Consider the following 22,500-nt stretch of genomic DNA (forward strand, 5'->3'; position numbering starts at 1 on the left):
GTGTGTGTGTGTGTGTGTGTGTGTGTGTGTGTGTGTGTGTGTGTGTGTGTGTGTGTGTGTGTGTGTAATCTGATAGTTGATTGATTGGCATTAATTGCACAAGTGTTGCTGTGCACCCTGACCCTTAAATCTCTTTAGCGCTTTCGCCATCCAGATGAATTATTCACACCAATAGCCCATCGCCCTCTCGCTTCACCTGCCTCCTTTCTACCGTTTCTCTCTGGCTCTTGTGCAGGGGAAACTGCTTTAATGGTCATCTGAACCCCGGGTGGGACCTCTGATGTAGGAGTCTGCTGATGGTTTGTGTGAGTCTGTGTGTTTGTGTGTGTGTGTGTGTATGTGTGTGTGTGTGTGTGTGTGTGTGTGTGCAGCTAGAATGTCATAGAAATGCCATATGGTATTTTGATCTTAAGGGAGACCTTTTAGTTTGTTTTCTCATGTGGCTACCCAAACACACACACACACACACACACACACACGAGCGCGCGCGCACACGCACACGCACACGCACACGCACACACACACAGACACAGACACAGACACAGACACACACACACACACACAAACACACACAAACACACAATCTCTCTCTCTCTCTCTCTCTCTCTCTCTGCTGGCATGAATAGTATATGTCATGCATTAACTGCTCAAGAACGGCCATTATTATCCTTATATCTGGTGTGACATGAACACTTACCCACACACATACACACTCATACATGCTACCAAAAGAATACACACAAACACAGACATGCACTCACTCACACACACACACACACACTCTCACTCATTCACTCATTCACACCCACCCACACACACACACACTCATACACAAACACACACACACACACACACACACACACACACACACACACACACACACACACACACACACACACACACACACACACACACACACACACACACACACACACACACACACACACACACACACACACACACACACACACACTGACACAGTATGCTTCTCTAATGACCTTTTCCCTGCTGAGAGTTCCACAGGTAGGAGGTGAAGTCAGAGAGTCAGGGAAAGAGAGAAACAAAGAGAAGGAGATGGGGTGGAAGAGAGTGATAGAGAGATACTGAGAAAGAGATAGAGGTTCATGCTGTGTGCCCTCTCTTAATTAAAATGCTCTAATGCCGCTTGCTGCCTGTTGGGTGAAAACCAATCTCACCCCCCACCACGCCACCCCAGCACGCTCGCTCTCTCTCTCTCTCTCTCTCTCTCTCTCTCTCTCACTTACTCAATCCAGCACTCACACAGACACACAGACACACACACACACACACACACACACACACACACACACACACACACACACACGAAAACACACACACACACATCCAGCCTGCATCTCCAGCTAACCACCCCCCACCAGCCAAATCTCATCAATCCACCCAGAGAACCCCCACCCCCCTCTCTCACATTCTCACCCCCGTCACACCAGGATTTTACGGCTTAAATCTGAGCTCAACAACCCCAGCATTTACAGCACAGACACACACACACACACACACACACACACACACACACACACACACACACACACATACATACACACACACACACACACACACACACACACACACACACACACACACATCTCCACCCAAATGTGCAACTGGCTGCTCAGCTTCCTTACTGACCGCCCCCAGGTGGTGAAAGTGGAGGGTGGTGTTACCTCTGGGCCGCTGACCCTCAACATAGGTTCCCCCCAGGGCTGTGTTCTGAGCCCGCTGCTGTACAACATCTACACTTATGACTGCACAGCCTCCGGAAGTTCAACCTCTATCATTAAATTTGCAGACAACACTGTGGTGCTGGGTCTTATCTCTAATAACAACGAGCAGCCCTACAAGAACCAAGTGGCAGACCTGGCACTGTGGTGTCAGACCAACAATTTGGCCCTAAATATAAAAAAGACAAAAGAAATGGTGGTGGACTTCCGACGGAACCAGGACAGCGGGTTCACCCCCCTCACCATCAACGGGGAGCCTGTGGAGAGGGTTCCTAGTTTTAAATACCTGGGGGTGCATCTCACTGAAGACCTAACCTGGACCCTCCACACACAACATGCAACAAAGTCATCTAGGCAGCGGCTGTACTTCCTCCGGAGGCTGAGGAAATTCAAGGTCTCCCCTCCCATCCTGAGGACCTTCTACTCCTCAGCTGTGGAGAGCGTCCTCACAGGATGCATCTCCGTCTGGTACAGAAGCTGTACCGCTCAAGACCAGGCCAACCTACAGAGGGTGGTACGCTCAGCTGAGCGGACTATCAGAGCGTCCCTACCCAACGTGAATGACATCTATCACAAGAGGGTGGAGTCGAGGGCAAAAAATATCAGGAGGGATGACACACACCCCAATGCCAGCCTTTTCACCCTGTTGCCGTCGGGTAGACGCCTACGAAGCCTAAACTCAAGGACTGAGAGACTATTAGAGTTATTTTTAAATTTGATTTTATTTACATTTTTAATTTTATCTTCATAAATTAATTAATTCATTTTTTATTTGATTTATTTTTGCACAGTGTGGAGCATATACCCTTTTACATTTCACTTCAATTTATTGTATGTGACAAATAAAAACACTTGAACTTGAACACACACACACACACACACACACACACACACACACACACACACACACACACACACCACACACCACACACACACACACACACACACACACACACACACACCTCCATTCACATGTACAGCACACCCCAGCCCATACGAGAAATATTAGTGCAGACATCTGTCTAAGTGAGAGTCCAGAACAATACAGCGCTTCCACTAGCATTGTCATTGAGAGTGCCAGACACACTGTGATGTAATCTGAGTGATTGGCCAAACGCCACTGTAATTGGCCAGTCAGCACTTCCTGAGATGATATGATTAGCTAGTTGGCTTAATGCAGTGAGAGGTGGGTTGGCTCGTCTTGAGATGATTTGATTGGTGTATAAACTGTAGTTTGCACACTGCACTTGACTGAACAATCTGCTCAGCTGATTGGCCAAATCTCCGAGTGGACCAACCACCATCATTGTCAAAGCCAGCCAAGCTGACCGCACACTACTGCTCACACCACAGCAGCAGAGATGGAGGACTCCTCTGGCCACGCATCCCAAAGAGCTGGACCTGTGCGGCATGATCATGACAGAGTGTGTGTGTGTAAATTGCTGTCTTACTCCACAATGTTGATTCCCGGCCAATGTGTGGTCACTGCATTAAAGATGAGCAACATCCTACCACCCATTGTCAGGTAAGCCCCTACCACCTGTTCATAAACAAAGACTCAACACTTGCCCCTTAATTAATGCCACCTGTACACAACGCGGTTTTTTTGTTTGTTCTCTCCTATTTAAAAAAACAGGTTCTTACACTTAGTTGTGCTTTGTTTATTTGTTTGTCATTGTAGTGTAATGCCAGTTGTAGTTTTTTTTAATGTCCTTTAAAAAATATAAAACTAGCTACTTAATTTCTACAATTAATAAGCAGCTCTCCTAATGGACTGAGGTCAGGCCACACTTCAAACAAGTGCCGTAAAGAAGGCTTGGCGCCATGACATCAGCAGCGGCACGCGTTAGCATGGCAGAAGCTTACATGAACATGGGAGCTGGCTCAAGCTAAAATGAGACAGAAAAGAATCGGCACATGTAGGGAAAAAAACACTACAGCTAAAGATGAGTTGGTGTCCTTGTGTGTGCAAGTATGTGATTGATAGTGTGTATGCTTCTGTATGTCTGAGTGTCTCTGTGTGTGTGTTTCAAAGTGTGTGTGTCTGTGTCTGTGTGTCTGTGTGTGTGTGTGTGTGGGTGTGTGTGTGTGCATGTATTCCTCTAGAGAGGCAGGTAGGATGACAGAAAATGCAGTAGCTACCAGAAAACACATTTCCAGTGGGACAGAAACAGGGGGTGCAGAATGTCATTTACCGGAGAAATGGCAGACATAAATCTCCCTGCTCTCTTGCCCTGTCGCCATCTGCTTTTCCTCCTCTCTCTCTCTCTCTCTCTCTCTCTTTCCATTCCTCTCTCTCTCCCTCTCCCTAATTTACTTTCTCCCCATCGTCTGCTTTTTTTTTTGCCCCTACCTCCCTTCCAATCCCTCCGTCTCTCCCTCTCTGTCTCTGCCTCTCTTTCTTACTTACAGTCACTCTCTATCTCTATCTCTCTATCTCTCTCTCGCTCTCTCTCTCTCTCTCACTCTCTCGCTCTCTCTCTCTCTCTCTTGCCCGTTTCCATCTCCATTCCATTTGTATCCCTCCTCCCCTGTCTGCTTGTGTTCTAAGCTGTTTCCTGTGCAGACGTCATTGCCATATTGTGACGGTGACACGGCCATTAATCAATTCAGTAAACACAGGAGGCAGCCAGTGGGGGCCGCAGGCACTCTTGGCTGGACCCTGTGGCCCCGCGGGGCCCCTCCTCAATGCTGGAGACCCATTTCAAATCTTCAGTCTTGCACCTCTATGTGTGAGGGGGGGGGGGGGGTATTTTATGGCTGTCAGTGACATCACACAAACGATGTTTGACTCCAGCTATTTAGCCCACGCTCCCCCCAATGTTGCGGTACGGTTTGTCTTTCGAAACCTCCACAGTGCCATCTAGTGGCGATGACTGAGAGTGAGGAGTCTTCAGTGGAAACGCTAAGATCTGGTTACACAGCAACATCGCTGTGGTGATGTCTAAGGAATGACAGCGCTCTCTGGTTCTTTGCTAAGCAGTGCCCCCACATGGTGGCGACACAGCACTACCTCAGACAGGCACTATGCCCCCCTTCTCCGCTACCCCCACAGGATATGCAGTCTGTAATAAGGACTGCTGGCTTTATACTGCCACTTAGTGTTACTGAAATAACCTGCAGGAAGGCGCGTCACTTCCTGTTCCGGCACTGCTTCCTGTTCTGGGCTCTATGCACCATTAGATATCATATATAAAGGCTAGATGTCTCGCCCGTGTTTCTGGTCGATGGAGTCGAATGTCTGCACATGGCGGCCATCTTGAAACAGGGCAGCTCGCTCACCCATAACATTGTGTTGGTAAGTGGTATGTACTTTTTAAATAACCATATCTTGCTCAATTTTTAACCGATTTTTAAACGGTTTAGTTTGTTATAAACATGAGAAATGTATTCATGCCATTGCATATTTATGTTATTTTCTAAAAAATATCCAAAAAGCATCCAGAATAATAACCATGTTAATAACGTTTGTAAGAAACCAAACCATTTGTAAATCCGTCAAGATTTCGTGCAGATCACTGACCTTACATCAGGTACCACTGATCAGAAAGCTTCCTGACTCAAGATGGCTGACCTGTGCAGATGTTCTAGACTCCGCCATAAGACAGTACAGTATATATGATATCTATGTATGCACCCATCGGAAACTGTTAAGAGTTATTATGTTGAACTATATTTATTTTTAAATTGTTCATATCAGTACCAGAGGTTCCTCTCCCAGAGAAAAGCAACACTACAATCTCCATATTAAAGTATGATGTCTCTTCTTTAACTGAGAAAAATAATTTTGCTTTTGTTTGTTCTGAAGAAAATTTGAAATATTCCGACAACATCTATCTTCTCAGCACATTGTTCAAATCCTAGTTCAATTTCAAAAGTGGCATTATGTAAATTTTTCACATTTTTAAAGTATGTGTTTGCATAACCTCAAATTCATTGTGATGATATGTATTGATATGCTCATGTAATATTAAGACAGCTACATTTGTCATTCCCACCAGCCGTCCTGGATATTAAAGATGCCATTATTTATGTATGTAGGTTTTTCTTTGTTAAAAAATTATCAGAAAAAGAAAAGCTAACAAGCTCGCTAGCTTTTATTAAAGCCAAGTGTGCTGCAAGGCACGTCTCTTCCCTCTTATCTTCAGGAAAGCAGGAAGACGCCAGATGATTATGTGCATAGATAAACTCGGCCCTGTTTCAGAGTTCACTTTGCTTAATAGCTGCCATTTTTTTTTCAGCCCTTACATAAGCTGGTTTCACATTCTGATAGCTAACATGAACATGCACTGAGAGATGCTTTGGGACTCCCCTGAGGGTTGTAATCAGCAACTTTTCAAGAAGGTTCTACTGCATTAACTCATCCGGAAACATCCAAAGAGAAAAGGAGGAGGAAAAAAAACAGAACCTGCCTGCTAAATATTTAGCAGATGCACGGACGGCACACCAATGAGAGGTAATGGACTCCTATGGGTAAGCTTTGCAGAAGCTAACAAGAAATGCTTACTGCACATTTACACACAACTTAGTGAACCCACAAGCATTAGAATAGAGGAGAGTATGTGGCAGTTAGTGACTAGGGAACCCAAGGCCTTCCCATTCCTTAGCACTGATGAAATGGACCAGACTTCCAGGACCAGAGACCTGAGAAACCCACCCAGGTTCATTTCATGTCATGACGGCACAAGCAGATGGATTTTTTTCTTTGTTTATGTGCAATATGCCGAGAGAAACTTCTCGGAACACTACAGGATGTTCTTGCATTCACCTCAACACAGAAAGCACAGGTTTGGTGCCCTTGTTGTCATAAAATACAGCTTGAACAGCATGAAGGCAGATTTTTGGTTGTCTGTTTAGGGAGACAAAGAGGCCACGGAGAGCACTCTCCGTTGTGACAAAAACCCTCTCCGAGCACCTCTCCATGGCCTGACGTGCACCTCCCAAATTTTGGAACGATCCGTCTCCATCTATCAGCCAATACATCGATGTTTACCTTGTGGGTAGTAGTATGTCAACATTAGATAGCTGGCTCAGACACCTCGCAAATCCCCTCAGACGTATTTTTCAGTAACAATAACGGGGTTTTTACATTGCACCGTGTCTATTTCTCGGTAACTTTTTAAAAAGCTAAGCAAAAAAAAGTAAAACAAACAACTTGTATGTAAAAAGTACGACCATCTAAGGAGTTTGGTCAGCTGCCATATTTTTTAAATGTGTAATTACACCCACAACCGCCGGAGAACCATGAATGAAAACGAGTCCGTCGAGGCAACTGCGTGACCACGGAGAAACGGAGTCGTAGAAGTATATTTCGGCCTTGACACATTGATGAGTATGAGTTATGCTCATGCTAAAGTTCATCCCTGTGAGCTGTGAGAAAAGTTGGACATGGCTAACAAACACCTGTACATTCACCCGTACATTCAACCATACATACACCTGCACATTCACCCATAGATACACCCGAACATTCACCCGTACAAACACCCGTACAAACACCCGTACATTCACCCATACAAACACCCGTACATTCACCCGTACAAACACCCGTACAAACACCCGTACATTCACCCATACAAACACCCGTACAAACACCCGTACATTCACCCATACAAACACCCGTACATTCACCCATACAAACACCCGTACAAACACCCGTACATTCACCCATACAAACACCCGTACATTCACCCATACAAACACCCGTACATTCACCCGTACATTTACCCGTACAAACAACTATACCTTCACCAGTACATTCACCAGTCAAGGTAATGAGTATGAGGACCATTATCAAGCTGTAAAAACCTAACTCTGTGGAACCTGAAGAATTGAGTTACTTTTGTGTCAGTTGGATAGTTGACACATTTTTGACCTTCAAATTTTTTGGTTGTACAGTGTTGTCAGGTGTTATGCTTCTGGCTATGCTAGCAGATCAACTACTCTTACATTTACATTTACATTAAGTCATTTGACAGACGCTTTTATCCAAAGTGGCTCACAAGGGAGAGAACAATCCAGCTACGAGCAATAGAGACCTAGTGTAACAATAAATACAATTTTACATAAGAAATAGAAAAAAAAATGCAGGAATGTAATTGCTGTAAGTGCAAGTTAAGTACTAGTCAAAGTGCAAGTTAGGAAGGGAGGTTCTCTCTGAAAGTTGGGTCTTCCAGTGCTTCTTAAAGGTAGTTAGTTCTCTATAGTGCTTTAGAAGAGTTTATCTGATGTCCACAATGTGTCATCTGAGACACACACATGAATTACAGTATTTCGAAAGGTCAACCTCTACTACTCTTGCCAGATGTTAGGATTTAGGTTTAGATTAATTTTTTTCAACTGCTTTTCTTCCGTCCAGTGCGCTGCCTAATTTTTTAAGGCATTGAGCAAAAATATTCTGGTTTATCACAGCTGGGGTTATTGTATTTCTGTTCAGGTGCCTGTCAAATAGAACCTTGCATCTCATTGGTCATTACTTACTCAAGTAAACCAAACATTCTCTTGAAGTTGCTATTGAATAGAGAGCTCTGCTCGCTACTTGGTGCAAACAAACAGAGAAAAATGCTGCATGGCTGAGAGTTCTCCAAATAATCCTCTGTCATTGCCAAGGGATGCATAAACAAAAGAAAAGAAAAGTGCAAAAACACACAGAAATGCAAGCAAGCTGTGCACATGTGACTGAACTATTTGAGTGCCAAAGAAGCACTGAAATACTTCCAGGTCAGTCACAGAATGCAAGGTGCTTGCTTATTTCTATGAAGTTATTAATACAAGTTAAGATCACAGATTCTCTTTTTGCCTCAGATCACATGAAAAAAGGTGTCACAGAGGGAGTGACGATAGCTCATGGGAATGCAACCGACTCATGTCATCTCGATACATGCCCTACTAAACACCATGTTCATAATGAATGATGTTTAGTGTTTCTGCTCATCATCCATAATGCTCATCATTATCAGCGTATGATTCACATTAAGGGATGATAAAGTTTCATGGAGTTTTATCATTGTAAATCTTCAATCTAAACTGGGAAGAAGCCATTATAACTACTGTAATTGGGGTATATTATCTTTTAAGTCAGACAGTAACTGAAGAGGTCTTAAAAACTGGAAGATATATTATAAATATGTATCAGACAGGTATACTGGGGTGGGGGTGTGATGTGACATGTGAACAGACTTACCAGTGTAATTTCTGTCATCTGAGAGAGAGAAGAGAGACATCTAGTGTTAGACTCTGGAAAACCACTTAAATCTTTAAAACTACACAACGTGCCACAAGAGCTAAACACACACAGACAGCACATACAAACAAAGGGTAACTGACACCCACTTTCATACACAAACCAAAGACACACATATCCACACAGAAACAAATTAAGAGACATAGGCCTAGACAACCATACACCTTTTCAACCTCACTATGGCTCATTCACACATGCACATTAAAAAAAAAAAACACACACCCATGCACAAGCACACACACACACAGACACACACACACACACAGACACACACACACACACACACACACACACACACACACACACACACACACACACACACACACACACACACACACGGACAAACACACACCACAAACACACACACACCATGGGCATACTCACAGTGGCATACAGGCTTGGGGGAGTCCCACTTGCCGGCCTTGGTGCAGTGTGTGGTGTTTCTGCCCACCAGGATGAAGCCTGGCAGGCAGCTGTACTGCAGCACTGTCCCCTCTACCGAAGGCCCCTGGGGCCACACACTCACACGCCCGTTCTCCAGTGATGCCCACACACGAGCACATGGCAGCACTGGGGGGGGGGGGGGGGGGGAGAGAGTGAGCGAAAGAGAGAGAGAGGGAGAGAGAAGGAGAGAGAAGGAACGAGAGAGAAAGAGAGAGAGAGAAGAAGAAGAGAGACGCATGTAAGTTTTCAATGGAAGGCAATATAAGCATGATGTATAACAGTAGTTATCTCAGTGGTTTCCACACACAAGGACACGGCAACACTGGGGGTGGGGGGCAGAGAGGAAAGACAGCAGAAGAAGAAAGAGAGAGAGAGAGAGAACCGAGAGAAGGAGAGAGAGAGAGAGAACAGAGAGAAGTGCATGTAAGATTTCTTTCTAAGTTCTCTCTGGTAGGCCATAGCATGATGTGCAACAGTAATTATCTCTGGCTTCCTGCTGCAAATCACAGCTCCACCAGACATACTGGCATCTGCAAAAGATTATTGATTAACTAAACTCCTTAGTTTCCTCAAAGACGTGCTAACAAGCAGAAGGAACTATAACAGGGGGAATGAAATGACAATCTATTAATCTTACACTGCTATGGGCACATGAAGAGAACAGGAGGAGACCACGGACTTCAAAACAAAAAGACAAAACAGAGCAATTTATTCAGCACAGTTTACAGTGCTGGTCTCTAGCTGTGGCAAGAAGTCATAGTCGTCGGTAGACTTTTGTTATCCTCGACTCTTTATGAAAGTTGTAAATTATTACTGTTTATGTACAGTATACACACAGAAGAGAGTACATCTCAAAATACCAAATGATTCAGAATTGCATAACCTTACAGTAATTGCAGTACTTCTAAGTAGGGTATTAGCTCTTATGTAAAGTTAAAGACTAAGGGCCCTATCTTGCACCCAGCGCAATTGACATTGTCACCGACGCATGTATCAATCCTATCTTGCACCCGGCGCACAGCGGGATTTTCCCTCCAGAGGCGCGCGTCAAAATTAACTTGCGCCGACATGGGTGGGGGCGGAACAGAGAAGGCGTTTCTCTGGCGCAAGTGGTATTTTGCAGTTTCAAAACAATGCCGTGCGCTGTGCGCCGTTGACCAGAAAAAAGCTGGTCTAATGTCACAGGCGCATTGTCTAGAGTCTGTGGCGGGTATTCAGACGCTATTTTAAGGGCGCGTGTGCTTGCCCGTACAGTATAGGACCTATAGGCTACACGTGACGGTACTTCTGTCGTCTACACGAGAGATTTACACCAATTTTTTGGCAAGCCACATATAATTACAAGGAAAATAAAGTATTTACCACTTGAGGAAATCATTGTGATATCCATATCCAAGATATTTTAAAAATAGGCATACATCTAGCGTACACATTGACCCAAATGATTCAGGTTAATTGTAATGGCGGTTCTGATGTCTGCCATCTCCTGGCAGATGAGCTGGGGACAGACGCACACTGTCCCTATCACAGTCTGCGGCGAGATAAGGAGAAAAGGGAGGGAGAGGGAGAGATCGGAAGAGAGCAGAGCCTGATCAGTGGCTGGCCGCGCGCGCACACACACACACTCACACTCACTCGCTCTCTCTCTGGCAGATGAGCTGGGGACAGACGCAAACCGTCCCTATCACAGTCTGCAATAAGTTCGGCTATACATGCAGTTACGTCAGGTCTAGTCCGACATGCTGGGGAATTCATAAAATTTCCCGTAACACCCGACAGCCAAGAGCGGGCTAAGCAGGCGTTCTGGGAGAAGTATGGGTTCCCTGGCGTCCTTGGCGCTATAGACTGCACCCATATTCACATACGTGCCCCCCCAGTGTTTTACACAACATTGCCATGAATCATGGATGTGTAAATGAGGATATATTAGAGGAATTTGAAGACGTGAGGTTGAACTGCATGTGCCGATGGGTGCAATATTATTACCATGCATACATAACCTAGTGATTCAGTGAGGGTGAACCCAAAACATCAGAAAGTATGTTTTTGTGACTTTTATTTCAAATATGTTGCCACCAAAAAAAGAATGCTATAGTAACTGAAAAAATACAAACGAGAAATGAAAAGTAGAAACATTTCTCCAAACAAGCATGGGAAAATATTGCCGTGATTGTTTCTGTTAACACACGTTCTGGTGGCCTCACGGTCTTCCTCCAGGTAATTCTGCCATTATAATAACAAGCCGCTATGGAATATGCGCTCCTCGCTCTTAAAGGGAATGTGAGATGACGCTCTGATTGGTTTATTGCATATTACGCCCAAACCACACCTATGGCTGAGTAACCTCCTTTGGACCAACCCATTTGACATTTGCGCTGGGCGCAAGTGTGTTTTTTCCGCCGTTATAATAGCAAATGCGCCATAGAGCCGCCCACACAGCTACTTGTGTTTGGCGCTGACCTACTTGCGTTTCTGATCGTTAAAATAGGGCCCTAACTATTCAGATGTGTCTACCTTTAGGTGTGGTGACAGACTCCACTCTCCTTGGTATGGAGGATACCAGTGTGCGTCAAATGTCTGGAGAGATGTTCTGCCATTCTTCAGAGACGATTTTGTTTTACTTTTGGGGGTTGTGTTGCTCTACCAGTCTGTACATTGAAATACCCCAAAGTTGTATTGGATTGAAGTCAGGCGATATACTTGGCCAGGTTATCGTGTTTTTTAGAAATTCTTGAGTGCGCTTTGGATTGTTATCATGCTGAAATATTCCTCCTTTGCCAAAGCTTCTGGGTACTGGGAGTCATCTTGACAGCCAATATTTTGGTATATCCACAGGCTATCATGCTGCCAACTGTAAATGTCATCTTCCCAACACCTTTTGCACTCAAGCAGCCCCATTATCACACTTCCACCGCCGTGCTTCACTGTCAGACTATGCACTCACTGTGGTAGTCCTGGCCAGGTTTTTGCCAAACATGCTGGACCCCATCTGATCCGAACTAAATTATCTTGTTCTCATCTGACTCAAGAATGTGCTCACAATATTTATCAGGATTCTTCTTATATTCTTTAGCAAAATGTAATGTTGCAATTTTGTGCTGAAGAGCAAGCAGGTTTTTTTTTCCACGGATGCCGTGTATAGAGGTTGACATTAGCTCTGGTTTACACTGATAACCCTTGTGTCCAAAGCACTTGACCCTCTCCCATTCAGATTTCTCAATTCCTCTGGCAATGCACAGCCATTTCATGGGTACCATGTGACATTTCCGTGCTTAGCACCGCCAAGTTTGTGTGCCCATACATATATAGATATATATATATATACATACATATTTCGCAGCATTTAGGTTAAATAATATACATTATTTGAATGCATACTCCCCTCAACTATTTTATAATGAAAACATAAATGCCATAAATCATTTGCTAAATAAACTAAGATTGAATCAATAGTAGCATAAGTAGATTGGTAGAACGGCAGTTCTCAGTGATCTGATCGGGTCAGGTAGTGCAGAAAAAGGGAATGATAAAGCAGTATGAGTGACAAATGTCACCTCCGCATCAACTTTCTCCTGATGCTAATGTGAGTCCACAGGTCTCTAGCACTCTTTGTAATGGTGGAGCCAAAAGGCAAACGGAGGTTTCAGAACGGTTTTACTTTTTTAGCTCCCTTTGACAGGAACATTTTTACAATACAAAACACAAAGCACAGTGGCACCCAAATCAAGTACAAATATGGCGGCAGGCTTTTAGGAAGTGACTTCTTTGGAACCCATGAATAGGAGCCCATAAGGGCAAAACTGAGAAAGCCCTGGTGTTCACATTTTATAATCATGTTCATGCAATTAGACTAATTGGAAATCACAGGTGTACTTTCTTTTTAATGATTACAGGCTTTCTAACCTGAGTGTCAGTGAAAGGTTTGTTCACTTTTGTTGCAATGAGTTCCTTCTTTAAGGCCTGTATTCTTTCTAAAATATTTGTTTTGATTGTTCATCAAAAAAAATACTCTACTTGTCAACTTGTGATGCCGTTTTGAATCATTTGACATTTAAGTGATATTGCACAGGGGTGTCGCCTACTCACTTGTGTTGTGACCTGTATGCCATATATGTTGTTGTCATGTAATGTCATGTACAGTATAATATGATGTTTGTTCTAACTTCACATGAGGGAACACAGAGAGAGCTGCATATAGCTCTGGCACTGGATTAACAGTGTGGGGCTATTGTTTCTACTTCACTCCACTTCTGCAGCACAAAGGTATACAGAGGCAACAAAGCGCAATTGTCCTTCATTTATGCTGTTCGTTATGTTTAGCTGGCAAGTCACTTCTACAGGGTGGTGCCTTTACCCCATCATTAGCAAGTTGTCGGCTATTTACTCGCTACATGAAGCTAACATTACTTCAGTAAATCTCTGGCAGTGTGTACAGTGAGATTAATAGTTTGTATTGTGCGTCTATTTGGTAAAAGCCAAGTTTGTTTGTTTTCTGTACTTTTACCAATGTTTTAGATAATTCCTCTGTCTTCAAATAGTAGACAACTAGGTTAGCAAGCTGGATGGACTACTGTCGCTAGTTCTGTAAGAAATCTCCAAGAAAGAAGAAGTCTCCAAGACATGTTGAACGTTAAATGTTAAACTCAAAGTGATTCATGCAAATAAGGCTTTTTGGATGTTTCACAGAACATATTATATTTGGTTTTGCTCATGTGAATGTAAGCAGTATGTTAATGTTATAGGTACAGAATGATTATGTGTAATATGGAAAGGGTGGCAAACCTCACTGAAAATTTAGGTTTTCATTTAGCAGGTGAAGTTTACATTTAGCAAAGCAAAATATGCCTTCTAAGCATAATTCCCTGAGCTTTCTCTGAAACGTACAAGGGAAAGACTATACCGCAAAGTACCAATGCAGCAAGGGACTGGTAACTACACCACAGACCCCAAAGATGAAGAATGGCTGCATATGTACCACATACATTTAACTAGAGTTAAACTAGATTAAAACTAGATTAAAACTTTGTAACAACATAGAGCTGCAAGGAAGTATGCATGTAGAAATACACAGGAAAGACATGGTCAAAGAAGAGAGACTGGGAGACAAAGAGCTAAGTGTGAGACAGACAGAGAGAGAAGAGGATATAGAGGCAGTGCATGTAGTGAACATGCATGTGTGATATGGGCCATTCTACCGAATTGATGCAAAGTCATGTCGGCTACATTTTGAATTTTTTTATGGTTTATTCCCAAAACTTTGTCCGTATGTATATTGTACCATATCTAAAATACACATATCTAGTAAAAGAACAGTCAAGTTTTATATTGTATTTTCAGAATGTGTTGGAATGTTTTTCCTCTTCCAAAAATTGTCACTACCGAAACATCACATTCGCTATAGTAAAAAAGTATTATTATTGACCTGTTCAGATTGTGTTTCCTTCCCTTCTCTGAAGAGTATTTTTACAAATATTTCTTGAAGGTTTTCACAATGAAATCCATAGAAATTGATTTTTTACCAAATTTTCAAGTTCAATTTATTTGTTTCGGTAGTGACTGCACTGTTTCGGTAGTGACTGCACTGTTGGATGGATGTTCATTTCTCTCCCAAAATCATCCAAAAAGGTGCTCTGGGCCGCCCTTTAGTCCACACAACACATTTATTTAAAAATGATGGGATTGAACTACTTAATATTTCATTTTGTCACTACCGAAATCATCTGGTCACTACCATATGTTTCGGTAGTGACTGTTTCGGTAGTGACAATTCTAGCTAACTTTAAGCATAAATAAAGAATTCTGGCAAGCACACGGCTTGCAAACACATCTTTGAAGAGGTGAACACACATACAAACATAAGATTTTCCATGAAACCCCAAAAGGTTTACTTAATTGATGAAAACATGCGTTTCGGTAGTGACAATTCTTAAGGTTACACGTCGATTTTCAGACTTTGGAACACATTTATATAAAAACTATGGGATTTAGCTACTTACCATTCAACCATGAGGGACAGGGATGCAGTGTCACTGCATGGTCAAAAATGCAGGGTCGTGGCTAAAACACAGGCTCAGCCAATGGACTAAAACTCTTGTGTTTCGGTAGTGACATGAAAACTAGGGACATGATTTTTTGAGTATAGTAAATTGATTTAAAAATTAAACCCACAATAAATCTAAATATTCCATGTTCTGTTTCAACCCAATCATAATGATCTTTGAAATTAAATCATTGAAAAAAATCAAAAAAAATTGAAAAGTGTTATTTAAAGGCATTGAAATTTAGATGTCAGGGTTGGGGACAGCTACTTCCCAATAGAAAGTACCCTATAAATGATGATTTTGTATATATTTAGCTTATCACTGTCTCATGTAATGCATTGGGTTTATATAGACCATAACATTTTCTAATTAAATATCTATGCCTAAATACCTAATTGTTTTGTAAATAGTTTTTATTGTTGAGGGACAGCATATTACACGAATTCGGTAGAATGGCCCATATATAAATCTAGAGGGAGAGAAAGAGAGAGGGAGAGAGAGAGAGAAAGAGAGAGAGAGAGAGAGCAAATAAAAGAGAAAGAGTACTAACAGCAGAAGCTTTTCAGGTTGGGTTCAGTCCAGGTCCCGTTGGGCAGACACTTCCTGACCTTTGGCCCCACAATGACACGGTTGCCCCTGCAGATGTACTCAATCTCATAGTCCACAGGCAGCACCTGAACGCTCCGGATCTACACAGACACACACAGACACAGACACAGACACAGACACACACACACACACACACACACACACACACACACACACACACACACACACACACACACACACACACAGAGACACACATATACACAGAGACACAAATTAACAACTAGCAATAACAGATTTAGCAATTTATACGTCACATTCCAGTCTGTCATCTGTACCTACACAAAGGCATGCACATGCATATGCACGTGCTCACACATACACACACACACACACACACACACACATACTCATACCTGCTCTTGTGTCAGGCCCCTGTATCGGATCCCTCCATCTCTAGGGGGTCGGATGATATTGCAGCCTATTGAAGCAGAGAACAGACAAACTCAACAGATAAACAAAATACAATCCAGCGTAGGGTAAATTCAGGCAGGCTGCTGTAGTCAGCTCACTTCCTCTACTACTACTCTACTGCTTCAGCTCAACTCTTTCTGTTGTCAAACTGTTGTACAGAATATTTTCAGCATATACGTATCTGTCATAGAATTTCTTAACTAATGCTAAGAAATTAACTAATGCTTATAAATGGTCAACAGATTCACTCTTAGACCCTGTTTTGCTATTGAAGATGACTTAGGTCTGTTGCTCATTTTATACCACTGGTGGGGGTTAAAACAGGCACCCCTGCAGGCACAGCAATACTTAACATTACCTGTATGACGAGAAGGAGACCCTCCCACCCCAAGCCATTCCACCAGTCATAATTGTTATAACCTTCACAAGACTCAAATGAGTTGTACATGTTTGCTACACAAGTAGTAGTAGTAGTCCTGACATTTGAGAGCTTTTGTGAAAATAACAATGGAGTATTTTATGAAGGAAGTGGATGCAGCGAGGGGAAGCACATGCAGAATCAACTTTAGCAGCTTTCTGCTGTTTGATGCACATCACCACAGGGCTTTGTTTATTTTCTGTTACATGCAATCGAGCCACTTTATTTTTTTATGGAAACAAGAATAATACAGCCTATTTATTTAAGCATTAATAAAGTCAACCCTTTTTAAGATTCTACAGTTAAGCCAAACCTTTTTCCACATTGGTCATGTTTAACTTCTCATAAGGATAACTACTGCATAACTATACTATCTATATTTCTATTTTGTATTCCTGTGTCATAAAATCAGTTACTTTAAACCTATGTCTTTAATGTAATTGACTGATTGTGACAAAAGCCGTCTCGCTTGACAGATGACTGTGGCACTTCATGACAAGATATCAAACTGTGGCCTTGAAGTCCTTTGAAAACATATGCATACAAAGCAATATCCGCAGGGTTTTCTGACCGACCCCTGATGTCACTTTCTTTGAGCCTCGTTTTTAAAGAAGTGATTGTATTAGTTTAGATATAACAAATGCAATTAATGTTTTAATTGCTCTCATTCATTTTTAGGCCACATTTTGTCATGATTTTTCCCACAAATGAAATGATGTAATGTTATGTAATTTAACAAAAGAATATTAGCAGTTAACCACTGCTGTGGCATGAATTAATAATAACAGGTTTGAGAAGCTGAAATGTAGTCAGGCTAAATCTGAGTTTACTTTGAGACAAAACATCTGAAAAGGATCTGATGCACAACACTCCACATCCTGACCTGATTTAGATGTTTTCTCAATTTCATTTATTCAGTTATTATTTAACTATTTTTCATATAAACTGGGCCAGCTAGTAAGCACGCTTTCAAACCATAGAACAGAACTCCAGATACCCCTTCTCAGTCCATTTTGATCCATAGATATGTCTAATAGAAGATCACAGGTCACGGTCTCCATAGGAGATGCTATAGATATGCCAAATACTAAACCGGCTGCATCAACACAGCTGGATAACATCCCCATTGCTGTCAAATGTCATATCAACCCGTGCAGTGGCCACACTAAAATTTAAGGTGTCTGTGCACCAAAGCCAACCTTATACTTATATATATATATATATATATATATATATATATATATATATATATATACAGCCGCGGAAAAAATTAAGAGACCACTTTAAAATTATCAGTTTCTCTGGTTTTACTATTTATTGGTATGTGTTAAAGTAAAATGTACATTTTTGTTTTATTCTATAACCTACTGGCAACATTCCTACCAAATTTCAAATACAAATATTGTCATTTAGATCATTTATTTGCAGAAAAATGACAATTGGTCAAAATAGCAAAAAAGATGCAGTGTCTTCAGATCTCGAATAATGCAAAGAAAACAAGCTCATATTCATTTTTAAACTACACAATACTAATGCTTTAACTTAGGAAGAGTTCAGAAATCAATATTTGGTGGAATAACCTTGATTTAAAATCACAACTTTCATGTGTCTTGGCATGCTCTCCACCAGTCTTTCACATTGCCGTTGGGTGACTTTATGCTACTCCTGGCGCAAGAATTCAAGCAGCTCGGCTTCTTTTCATGGCTTGTGACCATCCATCTTCCTCTTGATCACATTTCAGAGTTTTTTTATGGGATTCAGGTCTCGAAATTGGGCTGGCCATGACAGGGTCCTGATCTGGTGATACTCCATCCACACCTTTACTGGCCTGGCTGTGTGGCATGGAGCATTGCCTTGCTGGAAAAAACACTTCTCAGAGTTGGGGAACATTGTCAGAGCAAAAGGAAGCAAGTTTTTCTTCCGGGACAACGTTGTACTTTGCCTGGCTGAGGTTTGTAAAAGACCATAAAGATTGAACCAAAGCGGACTGGAGGGTCTCCTAGTTCGTCTTCTCTGATGAGTCCAATTTCACAGTAGGTGCAAGACTCTGTGGCTTGTAGGCCTCTCCAGGTCTCCGTCTAACCATCAGACGACCATGTGTTGGGCAAAGCTGAAAATTGGACTCATCAGAGAAGACGAACTAGGAGACCCTCCAGTCCGCTTTGGTTCAATCCTTATGGTCTTTTACAAACCTCAGCCAGGCAAAGTACAACGTTGTCCCGGAAGAAAAACTTGCTTCCTTTTGCTCTGACAATGTTCCCCAACTCTGAGAAGTGTTTTTTCCAGCAGGGCAATGCTCCATGCCACACAGCCAGGCCAGTAAAGGTGTGGATGGAGTATCACCAGATCAGGACCCTGTCATGGCCAGCCCAATTTCGAGACCTGAATCCCATAAAAAAAACTCTGAAATGTGATCAAGAGGAAGATGGATGGTCACAAGCCATGAAAAGAAGCCGAGCTGCTTGAATTCTTGCGCCAGGAGTAGCATAAAGTCACCCAACGGCAATGTGAAAGACTGGTGGAGAGCATGCCAAGACACATGAAAGTTGTGATTTTAAATCAAGGTTATTCCACCAAATATTGATTTCTGAACTCTTCCTAAGTTAAAGCATTAGTATTGTGTAGCTTAAAAATGAATATGAGCTTGTTTTCTTTGCATTATTCGAGATCTGAAGACACTGCATCTTTTTTGCTATTTTGACCAATTGTCATTTTTCTGCAAATAAATGATCTAAATGACAATATTTTTATTTGAAATTTGGTAGGAATGTAGCCAGTAGGTTATAGAATAAAACAAAAATGTACATTTTACTTTAACACATACCAATAAATAGTAAAACCAGAGAAACTGATAATTTTGAAGTGGTCTCTTAATTTTTTCCGCGGCTGTATATATATATATATATATATATATATATTACAATTTATTGTTTTTATTTTCAGCCGTCATTAATGCAATTTATTTCATGAATTTTCCACTGCCTAAACAAAATTACAGTGATCAATGAGGTCTTAAACCTGCACTGAAATACTATATTTATGTTAAATATGTTCTTGCACAATGGAGTGGAGAGTTGAGAGTCTACGTGTTATACTCTAAATACAGAGAACATACAGTGCCGCTTGAAAGTATGTGAACCCCTTGAGCAGTTAAGAGTTTTCTGTTGTTTTACCATGATTTTTTAATTTTTTCATCACCAATTTTCCATGGATGAAATGTCAGGTTTATGTTTATCAATTGCATGTACTTGTTTAGAGGAATTGTGTGAGAAGCCAAAAAACTACATGAAACATGTAATTAGTGTATGTGCAAAAGTAAGTGAACCCCCAGCTGCCTTGTGAAGTCAAGTAGGTAACAGATTCGGTGAAACACATTTGGGTGCTTAATTGGTGATAGTCTTGATGGGCGTCTACTTCCAGGCAGAGTCGCAGTCATATTGAATGCCCTCCATTTGTACATTATTTGTCTTACAGTGGATGGATGGAGCTGGAATCTTTTGGAGATGGTCTTATAGCTTTCCCAAGACTAATGGGCTGTCAGTACCTTCTTCCTGATGTCCTCGGATATCTCCTTTCCTCTCTGCATTGTTGATCTGTGTGGGTGCACCTTGGCACTACAGTAGTTTGGTTGGTTTCCTCTCTCTTTTAATCTCTGTTGCCCAACCCTTTTCCTTAGGATGACTCATTTGATTGGATTACTTAATTGACTATTTAAGCACCCAAATGTGTTTCACCGAATCTGTTACCTACTTGACTTCACCAATGCAGCTGGGGGTTCACTTACTTTTGCACATACAGTACACTAATTACATGTTTAATGTAGTTTTTTGGCTTCTCACACAATTCCCTCTAAACAAGTACATGCAATTGATAAACATAAACCTGACATTTCATCTATGGAAAAATGAAAAACAATTGAAAAATCATGGTAAAACAACAGAAAACTCTTAACTGCTCAAGGGGTTCACATACATTCAAGCGGCACTGTAGGACGTTGTTGTAATAAATTAAGAGCATGTTAAATGTATTATTATCAGATATTTTGTTTTTGCAAACGCATGAGTGGAAGTGTGCATGACTGCTGTGGAAGTGGCTCTCAGTCTGACTGCATATGCATGACCACAGAGGTCAGTCCATTTTGAAACAAAGAAGTTCAATTTTAAAGAACAAAACTCCTGCATGATAGATGGTACGGTCAAAGGTAACGGTCTCCATAGGGGATGCTATAGATATGTCTAATACAAGATCAAAGGTCACAGTCTCCATAGGGGATGCTATAGATATGCCTTATACTAAAGGGGCTGCATCAACACCGCTGGTGAAGATAATCCCCGTTGCTATCAAATGTCATATCAACCCGTGCAGTGGCCGCACTGAAGGTTAAGGTGTCTGTGCACCAAAAGCCAACCTGTGTCTTATACTCTAAATACAGAGAACAGAGGACGTTGTTGTAATAAATGAAGAGCATGTGAAATGTATTTACCAGATATTTTGTTTTTGCAAACGCATGAGTGGAAGTATATCATTATTTATTATTATTTCTTTCCTTTATTTCGTATCTCTCTGTCATAGCATGCCAAGGGACAAGGGATGAAAACTAGCTAACCTAGCTAATTCCGGTGCATTTACATATTTCTGGGAAATGTCTATCAATTTACACTGTCCCTTTTCAAATAAACGCATAAATAAAAATAAGTAAATACAAAAAATTAATGAAGTGTGCACGACTGTTGTGGAAGTGGCTATCAGTTTGACTGCATATGCATTACCACAGAGGTCTCCAGAGGAGGCTCTAAACGCTGCAATAATCAAGTACTGAGCACTGCCATAATTACTAGGGAAGGACTGTGTCTTGATTGAAACCCTAATTAGCGGGGTTTGCTGGATTAACCAAGGCTTCATCGCTTTCCCAAGTTCTTCCACACGACACCAGCGAGGAGATTGCATCTTGGATGATGCAGAATTTCCCTTAAAGGATTTTTGGTTATGAGGCTTCTCATAATCCTCACTAAGTAACTATGGAAACATGATTATTTGAACAGGCTGTATTGCACAAGCACAATGTATCTGACTGTGTGTGTGTGTGTGTGTCTGTGTGTGTATGTGTGTGTTTGTGTTTGTGTGTGTGTGTGTGTGTGTGTCGGTGTGTGAGTGTATGCTGTGTGCACAATTTTCACAAGCTCTTAAATCAGAGGCATCGCTACATACTCAAGAGCTCAAGTCTATGAGAGTAGGAGCTTGCAAGTTGTGTTGTGCCGAGCAAGAACTCCACCCCTCCACTTGACTATGACTAGCCACAGGGGGGCAGTGGTGAAGTAAGTGTACATCCACCGACGCAGTCAAAATCACCTCGCTGCACGGTGTGTTCAGATGACCAAAGTGTGACATTTGAGCTGATGGCCACTGTGCTCACCTGCAGCAAGTGTCCCACAAGCATGAACTCCCTCGGCATGAATGCTGTTTTCTGACCACAGACCTCTTCCCAGACAATACGGTGCTCTACCTTAAACAGCCACCAGATGGAGCGCTTGTAACGCTGATACTTCAATGCAAGCTAAACAATATACGTATACA

The 22,500-nt window shown here is 41.9% G+C and overlaps 1 protein-coding gene across 3 annotated transcripts in view; it reads right to left on the bottom strand.

Annotated features, from left to right (window-relative positions):
• The window catches only part of gabbr1b (gamma-aminobutyric acid (GABA) B receptor, 1b), a gene marked incomplete at both ends in the record, with an annotated part of 103,948 nt that overhangs the window by 80,377 nt on the left and 1,071 nt on the right, over nt 1-22,500 (bottom strand). Inside the window, 4 exons of one of the 3 annotated variants that reach the window (XM_080859546.1) lie at nt 8,944-8,961; nt 9,388-9,573; nt 16,039-16,177; nt 16,451-16,515. In XM_080859546.1, the coding sequence (XP_080715672.1) occupies nt 8,944-8,961; nt 9,388-9,573; nt 16,039-16,177; nt 16,451-16,515 (408 nt within the window). Of the gene's footprint in view, nt 1-8,943; nt 8,962-9,366; nt 9,574-16,038; nt 16,178-16,450; nt 16,516-22,500 lie in introns of those variants that run through there. The other 2 variants (XM_080859548.1, XM_080859547.1) reach the window with 2 other exon arrangements.

This window comes from Sprattus sprattus, assembly GCF_963457725.1.
Source record: "Sprattus sprattus genome assembly, chromosome: 20".
Lineage (NCBI taxonomy): Eukaryota > Metazoa > Chordata > Actinopteri > Clupeiformes > Clupeidae > Sprattus > Sprattus sprattus.